This window comes from Amphiprion ocellaris, chromosome 9, assembly GCF_022539595.1.
Source record: "Amphiprion ocellaris isolate individual 3 ecotype Okinawa chromosome 9, ASM2253959v1, whole genome shotgun sequence".
Classification (NCBI taxonomy): Eukaryota; Metazoa; Chordata; class Actinopteri; family Pomacentridae; genus Amphiprion; species Amphiprion ocellaris.
In genome coordinates, this window is record NC_072774.1 from 18,587,189 (window position 1) to 18,596,082 (window position 8,894).

Sequence of the window (8,894 nt, forward strand, 5' to 3'; positions counted from 1 at the left end):
GGTTAATATTTGCAAGTTTTCTGTTTTTCAAGAATAGTAAACTTAGAATTTGGGCTTCTTCCTCTATTGGTCTTAAAAGGTACTTAAATCCGTATATGGTACCTGTGCTTCCTGGAGTAATAATGGCCATTTTAATTTTAATTTTTACATTTTTAAATTTTTTTTTGGACATTTTACATTACAGAAAATGTGCAGAGACACCATTTACTACTCTACAGGAGAAAAAAGTAGTTGATTAGCAAATTGAAAGGGCATTTTCATGCAAAAATGCCCAAAGTTCTCTGGTACCAGTTGTCATGGGCAAATATTTGCTAGTTTCCTGATTTATTTATGACAAAAAAAAAAAACTCAAAAGGTTTTTGAAGTGGTGGTCAAACCTAAAATAATAAAACATTGTAAATATGAGTAGATTTCTTGCTTGTATAAATATAAAGTGCTGGTAGAACACTTATAAGTCCTTATGGCGGTCTCATACAGCTCCCAGTAGAGATTAAAATACCATTAAGTATTAGACAGTCACTGTAAACATTGCTGAGCACCACAGCAATGTGAATCTCTGGAAAATTGCTGGGACAATAAGCGCTTTTAGAGCAAAAACTACTGCAATGTTAATGGAAACCCACTATTGACTACAAAAATACATCTTAACTGTTGACTAACATCACAGATTCACTTCAGGATCCTATATACTGACTTTTCTTTCAGGTCCCATGGGCAAAATCTGCTCTCTTCACTTTTGAGGGCTTTATCACCCTGGTTGGCCTCTTTACAGCTCTCGGTGAATGAGCTGATAGTGTAATATATTCTCTCCAGTGACATGTGGCCAGTGTGAGAGAAAATGGGCAGCAGGTTCATGTGGCACAGAATAAGTAGGCTGAGAGAGATGGAGAGTGAAAAAGGGCTGGCAGATGGGTGACACAGACTGGGTGAAAGGACAGCTGGCACATGGCTTGCCGGCAGCAAAACAGGATCAAGCAAATAGGACCGTTTTACGTGGAAAAAGCGACATATCTTCGAGCTTGATGGCGACAATGGTCACACACACCTCCTGCTTTGAGAGCAGAACAATGCAGGTGTCTGTCAGCGCGTAGACTAGGTGAGGCAGAAGGACTGTCCCATAGTGTTGCTTGTGTTGAGTGCTGACAGAGACAGCTGGTAGATGGTGTGTGTGTGTGTGTGTGTGTGTGTGTGTGTGTGTGTGTGTGTGTGTGTGTGTGTGTGTGTGTGTGTGTGTGGGCCAACGGTATTGACTTGCATGTGACAAGGCAACACACATCACCTTTTCTCTAAACTGCACTCTCTTTTATTCTTAAAGCATGTCTTTTTTTTATTATGCAGTTTATGTGTATGTTCTTGAGAAGTTAAAAACCGGTTTTAACGTATAAGATAATGCAGGTTCTATAGCAATATGAGGTGCAGCTGGAGGGAGCCAGATCAGATTGACTGCAGTGGATGGACAAACTGTGTATCAGGAAAATGTTATCCTTTTATCCCTAGGGATCCAGCTATTCCTTTCAATACTACAGTCCATAGCATAGCCTTCTTCTTCGAGGTAACTTGAGGTCACAGATGAACGAGGCTCCTGAGGCTGTGACTGACTGAAATTTCTTAATGGAACAATCAAAGACCCTGTGTTTAGTGTGGATTGGTCACACTGTGTCCAATGCTGCTTCAAAAGGTCAGCATCAGTGCATCCTATTTGTCATTTAATAGTGTTTTTCTAGAATAATGTCTTTTTGAGTTCTCAAGTTTGTGTTTTTATTGTGAATATAAAACATTATTACCCACACAAAAGATTCTCATTAGTGCAGATTGTTCTTGAGTATTTATTTAAAGGGAATTTCAGTGATTTAATGTGGCACTTTTGTAAATGTGGGGAACTCAAACAATGGCCAAAGGAGGCAAAGATATTTTGACATGGTTTTATTTATTATGTGGTTCAAGCTCCACCAAGTTGGTCTCTGTATTTTCAGTGACATAACTCAGAAAGCATTTCATGGAATACAGCATTCATTTCAAATAGAGATTACCACGTTATCAAGTATTCACATCATGAAGAAGTTTGTATGATTGCACAACTGGTTGAGGATTGTGTACTGGCAATACAACACCACGTCCATTCATTTTGGACTTTATTACACTGAATGACAGTCTTAGGCTAATGCTAGGGGTCCATTTTTATTTGGTTTCCATACTCAAACATATTGATGTGCTTCGTCCGATATAGCTGATCTACCAAAATAACTCTGACATAACATGAGCATGGTATTAGTCCCTCTCTGGCTAGTAAACATCCACTTCCTTTGAATGTCACCACCCTAGTTTGTAACATATGCTTTCTGTTCTGTGTTGTAGATTTCAAACCCAAGCTTTGACCACCCTGCCATCATAAGTTTTTTCAGACTTTAAAAGACTCCCTCCATTGCTGCAGAGGACACTGTATAACTGTTGTCACCTGGTGAGTAGTATTCCCTGCGATTAGTAAACAGGACCACGTGTTTAATGGAGTGCTCCTTTAAATGTTGGCAGGAGTAAAAAAGATTCACTTAGAAACAGTTCTGGATAAACATTTTTATACTGGCCCTCAACAGCTCATGATCAGTTCTACACTATGGCACAGCTTACTATCACATGTGCACGTTTCTGTAGCTGAGTCAGAGGCCAGCACTCCCAAACAAACCTGTCTTACTGGCTGATGAGGTGTTGAACACCTGATGAGAACAGCATGCACAAGATATTTGGAAATCTGGAAGCAGATATGATACTTGGCATGGACACCTCTGTCATATCTGAGATAATCTGAGACACATTTCAATGGATACCCTTGTCTATTGGGACATCAACAGGAACAGATGAGGCTTGAGAGCACAAGTGCATGGCCATGACATGTTGGGCCATGGAAACTTGGCTCTTATTGATTTTGAATGCAAATAGAGTAGCTTTATTTTCCTGCTATGCAAAAAGACCGGCAGCAGTGAGTGAGTGTGTGTGTGTGTGTGTGTGTGTGTGTGTGCGTGCGTGCGTGCGTGCGTGTGTGTGTGTAGCCTTGTAGAGGAGTCCAGAATCACTGAAAAGGCCATGTGGAAGAACTTGATTGTCCCAGTAAAGCATTCATGAATACTAAACCAAACCTTGAATGGAACATTCCTATCTGAGTGTTCCTTCTCATAATTTCCTCCACAGTTCTGTAACTCATAATAACAGAAGTGACTAAAAGGTCATCACATTTAACTTTAGACAAATTAAAAAAAAAACTAAGTGCTTTTACATTTACAGAATTTTAGTACTCATTAAAATTAAAGCATTTTTACTTTAAGTGCAACCAAAATAATGCCAGTAGCTGTACTTAAATGACAGTTATTCAAATATATACCTTTCATTTACATACAAAAACACAACAAAGCACTATCTGGTAAGCAGTCTAGATTACTCTTGCTAAAACAGGCAGGTAAATGTCAATTAGTCTGCAATGATGTAGTTTGTTTTGATCAGAATCCTCTCTTTTGCAGGGCAGTCAAACTTCGTGTAAGCCACAAACCAGATTAGCAGGCACTGAAATATCTGCAAGGGACAAGAGAACAGACTGCTTTCAGAAGCAGATGTGACACAGCTCGTAAACCTGTGCAGTGAGCCGTCACAGCCTTGACATCTTTTTGGCACAGGAATTAGAAGTGTGTTCACTAACAAAAGATGGGTGCTGGTTGAACTGCAGAAATGTTGTAGTTTTCATACCTATTTTTGCCGGCTTGGGGAGATTCAGGTTGTTCATGATGTCCACAAACTGCTCGATGCTCTTAGTCAAGCGTGGGTTAAATTTGCGCTCCTCGCCGACAGTAGAGACCGTCTGACCTGATACACAAAAACAGATGCAGCCACATTTAGCATTTATTGTCTATGTGGTCTTGGTTTTTGCCAAATGTTGAACTTTTTAATCAGTTAAAACAATTATAGAGAAGCCAAATGATGTTGGCACACAAGTGATGCATTATAAAAACTTCAAGACTGATATGTAATAAAACGCTCACTGGTTGTTTTGTTAAACTTGTGTCAACAGCTCTTTGTACTTGCATTTGAATAACACTGTTACACAAACATCTGTTCTATTTAAGTGCTGACTATGAGTAGAAAACTACGGGCTTCAACTTCACTATAGTAAACTAGTGCTTACAATCCATCTATCTGCAGAACCAATTTTCAGACCAGCGACTGTATGAGATATGAGGTGTGTGGGTTTTCAGCCAACCTAAGTAGTCGTGCGCTGGGTAGATGAGGCACTGATCAGGCAGGGTGAAGATCTTCTGATGCACTGAGTGATAGAGTCTCTTTGCACAACCTGAGTAAGAGAACAAAACAAAACAGATGCAACACCGCACCCTTGTGTTGATCTAGCAGCATTACAGAAATAAAAGTTTGAACTTCAACTTGCCTAACTCTTGGAGCCACAGTCTATTTAAACTTCTATTACTTTTAAGCTCAAATTTTGGTTATTATAAGGGCTAGCCTTTTGTCAGAACAATCTAAGCTATTCAAATCTTTCATTACTTGATATACTTGTAGATTTTGTATATTAGCCTTTATACAACAGTATAAAAAAATTATTTTGAACCATGAAACTGTTAAGTTTTTACGTGTATCTCGTAAAAAGAGATTGTATCTGGCATTGTTAGCGCTATAGTGGTGGCATACTCTATAAATGGGTAAAAATATGTGCTTAGCGTCTATAGGGGAAAAAAAATCCTGATTTTATCACATGTAGTAGCTTAAATGCAAAGGCGGTAAACCAGGAAGATGTTTAAAATGGCAGGGAGTTGATGAATTATTCAACCAAGGAGCAGGAGTGTAAAAATGGGTGAAGAAATTACTAAAGATGTTACTTTGTGGAAGTTTAATATGTCCTCATAATATGTACAAATATGTAAGAAGCAAAATTACAAAGCCATGCTTCCCGTCTTTCTTGTGATATTAACATATTGCACAGACAGTAATATATCAATACAATGACGCATACACAAGTAATCTAAGAGTAATGAGAGTACCATCATTAAATCTGATGTAAATTCAAAATCTTTTTTTTTCTTTCCGAAGCTTTGTCCCACAGACAAGTAACTAGCATTGTTGGAAAGGTTAAGGCCTGCAGTTTATTTCTACATGCACTACACTTTATTGTGATGACTTCTTTCAGAGCAAGCCAACTGAGTAGAAAGTATGTGAATCTGGACAAAAAATGTCTCCGTCAGGCTCTAAGGGTTAAGGAAAGACATATCCAAAACTACAAAGACAACATGAAAGTGTATGCGTACCTTGCTGGAAGTCTGTCCTGCCACAGCCTCTAATGAGCAGAGTGTCCCCAGTGAAAGCCATGCTCTGATCCTCCATCACCAACGTCATACACCCATCAGTGTGTCCCGGTGTGTCTCTCACTGTCAGACACTAGAGGAGAGAAAAGACAACTGTGCATTCAAAGCAATATAAATCTGTTTTATTAAGCAATTTTAAACAAAATGATTTAGGTATTTCCAGAGCATAAAGTTCATACAATATGCAATATACTGATACAGACCAAAAACCGTGCTGAAAAGTTTACTTTTTGACACACCGATATATATATACATAAACACTCGCTAAAATCTACTGAAATAACATCTTACATGTTTTCCAAAGGGGATCTTGTCTCCCTCTGACAGGAGGATGTCTGCAGAGGCACCGCTGTATTTGGAGATGGCGCTCTTCAGTCCAACCAGTCTTTTCTTCATCAGCCCAGTGCTTGTGATGTGGTCCGCATGGCAGTGGGTGTTTACTAGCAGAAAAAGGAAGGTAGTATGGCTAAATATACAGCTGGGATATAATTCTGTATTACTGTATTGTATTTTGGGTAGAATCCAGTTGTGATAAAGTCATCATATTGTGTCAGTGTTTAACAAAAGTTGTTATATATATAAATGATACATAGTATAAACTTGGAGAGATGCTTGTATTATTATTATTATTATTATTATTGTGATACTGATTTTTATCCATATCCCCAGCCCTAATTCAGTAGGAGTCTTTAGATACAAATATGACATTGCATGACTATGTCCGAGACAATTATGCATGCATGGAATTCCCTAACATTGCCTGAATTTATGGAATAAACTCTTATCCCTTAGCTCAACTACAGGAAGATAAACACCTGCCACTTTTAGATTTAGTCCCAGTTCCCCTATGAGCTTTAGGTCCCTGTCGATAGTCTCCAACACAGGATCGATGAGGACAGCCTCCTTGGTTGCTGTGTCTGCCAGCAGGTACGTGTAGGTCTTACTCTCCAACTCCAACAACTAAACATGGAAAAACAGGTGAGTGCACAGGAGTGACTCAGCAATAAAACACAACAGATGGCAACAGGTAGCAAGGGTCACATCCTCAGTTACATTTATATATAATGTCTATGTTTGTATTGGTGTGGGAGATAAGACAGAAAGAATGAAAGGAGAGAAGAAGAAGAATAGATCAGAATGTGGAGCAACTTGTTATCAATGCAGAATGTCTGTTTTTATGTATCTAGAAAGTGTCCTGTGTTTGTAGCTGATGTGTGTGTGTGTGTGTGTGTGTGTGTGTGTGTGTGTGTGTGTGTGTGTGTGTGTGTGTGCGTTTGATATGAAATGTTAATCAGAAGATTGGTGTTTCATGTTTACATAAAGGGAACAATCTAGTTGACAAAATAATCTCAACTCAAGATCCAAATGCTTACTTGTCATGCAAATGTATATGTTCAAATTTTGGATGTTAAGTAACGGCTGAGAGTTGCAGAAATATTGGGTAAGTGAATTGAAATGAACAGCTTGTTTTGTGAACGGCAGTAGCCAAGGTCAAGATGAACTGTCAAGTTTAAAAAATATAGCTGGAACGTCTTAGGACAGAACACCTATCATTACAGACACATACGTCCAAGTTTTTCAACGTTTTTGTTAAAACACAATGCAGAAAGACAGAAGTAAGTGGTCTGTTTAGCTGGAAAATCCACTATAACGATTCACAAAATTGAATTCAATGAGCTTCTTTGGCTCACTCTAAACTAACTTACAGTAAGGTGAAGCTAACAGCTAGCTTACTTCCTATTACCGTTAACATTAGCTAGACGTAGAAATACCTACAGACTTTGCTTTGTTTCGTCGTGACAAATCACCTCATACAGAGGCCAAACAAGAAATAATAACGTAAACCTACTTGTCTGAAGAGAAGTCCTTCGGTCATGGCTGTCCTGGAGCTGTACGACCTGCTGGCGACCCGCAGCGGCTCCACGCCAGAACTTAAGCCGGGAGAGAAGCGCCTGCTCTGGGCTGCAGCGTAACTCGGGCTATCGGTGTTTGTCCGGAGCCGTAGCGAGACAGCCAGAGCCCGGTGACACGGTTTCACTCTGCTTATTACGGAACACATAGCTGGTACTCCGTTGTGAATTTCCTGCCTGCACGGCTAGATAATTATCTGTTAGCAAAAAATGTCAACAGCTGCCCAAACGAGCGTAGCAACCCGACAGGCTGGTATAGATGATATGTGTCCTGCTGTCACCTGCAGTTTATGGCAGATGCTGTCCCTACAGCGGCTCCCATTGGTGTCATGGTCAGCGGTTGTGTTATTAAGTAACAAAAAGTGGGATAGTCCGCGGTGTTGTTGGTCAATTTCCTCCACAGTTGTGTCTACGCGGGTCAGAGCTGTTTGTAGTGGCCTCTGAGCGAAGCTACAGCCGTGCGCGTTCACGAGGCACGCACACACACCATTCATGTTGTTAGTACGTGACTACAGACATTTACTGTCAGACAGATTCAAACCTGGCTGCAAAGTTAAACTAAAAGAAAAATTCAAAATCACAGAAAATGGAAATATGTAGTGTTCATAATTAACAAATCAGCATTCAAAGATCATTTGTTTTCTCCTCATTGAAGGCCTACACGTTGTAATCCTTATTTGTTCAAATTAGACAGCTTATTTTGTCGTGATGTCAGGGAAGTTTTACATGTAAAGGTCCAAAACTGTAAAAATCCACCATAAATAAAACGCTTTTTTTCAATGATCATATTGGTGAAATGGCACTGTACACTATTACCATTGATAGTGTTCAAAAGTTGAGCACACACCAGTCGAACATGCAATTATATTAAACGTTTCTAAAGTGCTTAAAAATAATGCTGCCAAATGTCATTCGTCTTTGTGTCTTGATATTTACTGTAACTTTTCTTATTTTTGGTAGATCAGTTGTGTTTTTTGTATCTTTTCTGGAACTTATTCAACTAAAATCTACGTTTTGTTGTCTGATGTTTGTAAATTACTTGTGTTAATAAAGTATTAAAAAGTAGTATTCTGAGCCAATGTTTTAAGAATTTAAGTTCTTTTTCCACCACAAAACTTTAATTGTTACCATAAAAGTGCACATTATAATTTGTATCGCACTACAAATATTAATAGAACAGTAAAAAAGAGTATGTGATATCAGAAAGTGCATTGTATAGGTGTTTCTGAAGAGTACTAATTCTTCATCTTGCAACATTTAGTCACCTGCTTCATCGTGATAATGCAGGTTTCGATAAGTCATGTGTTTAAATACACCAGCTGTATCTAAATCCATGACCTTGTCTAAATACTACAATTAAACTATTCAGTTTTTGTGGCAATAGAGCTAAAATGGCTAATCAGGATACATAATCTGATCTCGTCACACAACACCTTTTCCACTGACTGAATACATTTTTTTCTGTATAAGAAATGTACATTTTATTAGTTGAAAGAAAAACTTGTCTTTTGATGTCTGTGAACCTTTTTCAAGCACAGTTTTGTTTTTACGCTAAACTGCATCTTCTTGAAAAAAAACTCAATAAACTATGACAAGAAACCAAAAGCAGCTAATCAGTCAGTCTAAC

General features: G+C 38.7%; 1 protein-coding gene across 1 annotated transcript; it reads right to left on the reverse strand.

Annotated features, from left to right (window-relative positions):
• Window positions 1-1,908: 1,908 nt before the first annotated feature.
• Window positions 1,909-7,726, reverse strand: ethe1 (ETHE1 persulfide dioxygenase). Its single transcript, XM_023276204.3, has 7 exons — window positions 7,207-7,726; window positions 6,173-6,317; window positions 5,649-5,797; window positions 5,301-5,430; window positions 4,244-4,333; window positions 3,733-3,849; window positions 1,909-3,561 (listed from the first exon to the last, which is right to left on the reverse strand). The coding sequence occupies exons 1-7, from the start codon at window positions 7,414-7,416 to the stop codon at window positions 3,515-3,517; spliced, it is 888 nt and encodes a 295-aa protein (XP_023131972.2). The 5' UTR covers window positions 7,417-7,726; the 3' UTR covers window positions 1,909-3,514.
• Window positions 7,727-8,894: the final 1,168 nt, after the last annotated feature.

Excerpts from the sequence above, each read along its gene's own strand:
- ethe1 (XM_023276204.3), bottom strand. The coding sequence starts at position 7,416 with ATGTGTTCCGTAATAAGCAGAGTGAAACCGTGTCACCGGGCTCTGGCT. Across the intron at positions 5,431-5,648 it reads AGATCCCCTTTGGAAAACAT|TGTCTGACAGTGAGAGACAC; the intron begins GTAAGATGTTAT and ends TCTCTCCTCTAG. Across the intron at positions 3,562-3,732 it reads CCCCAAGCCGGCAAAAATAG|ATATTTCAGTGCCTGCTAAT; the intron begins GTATGAAAACTA and ends TGTCCCTTGCAG.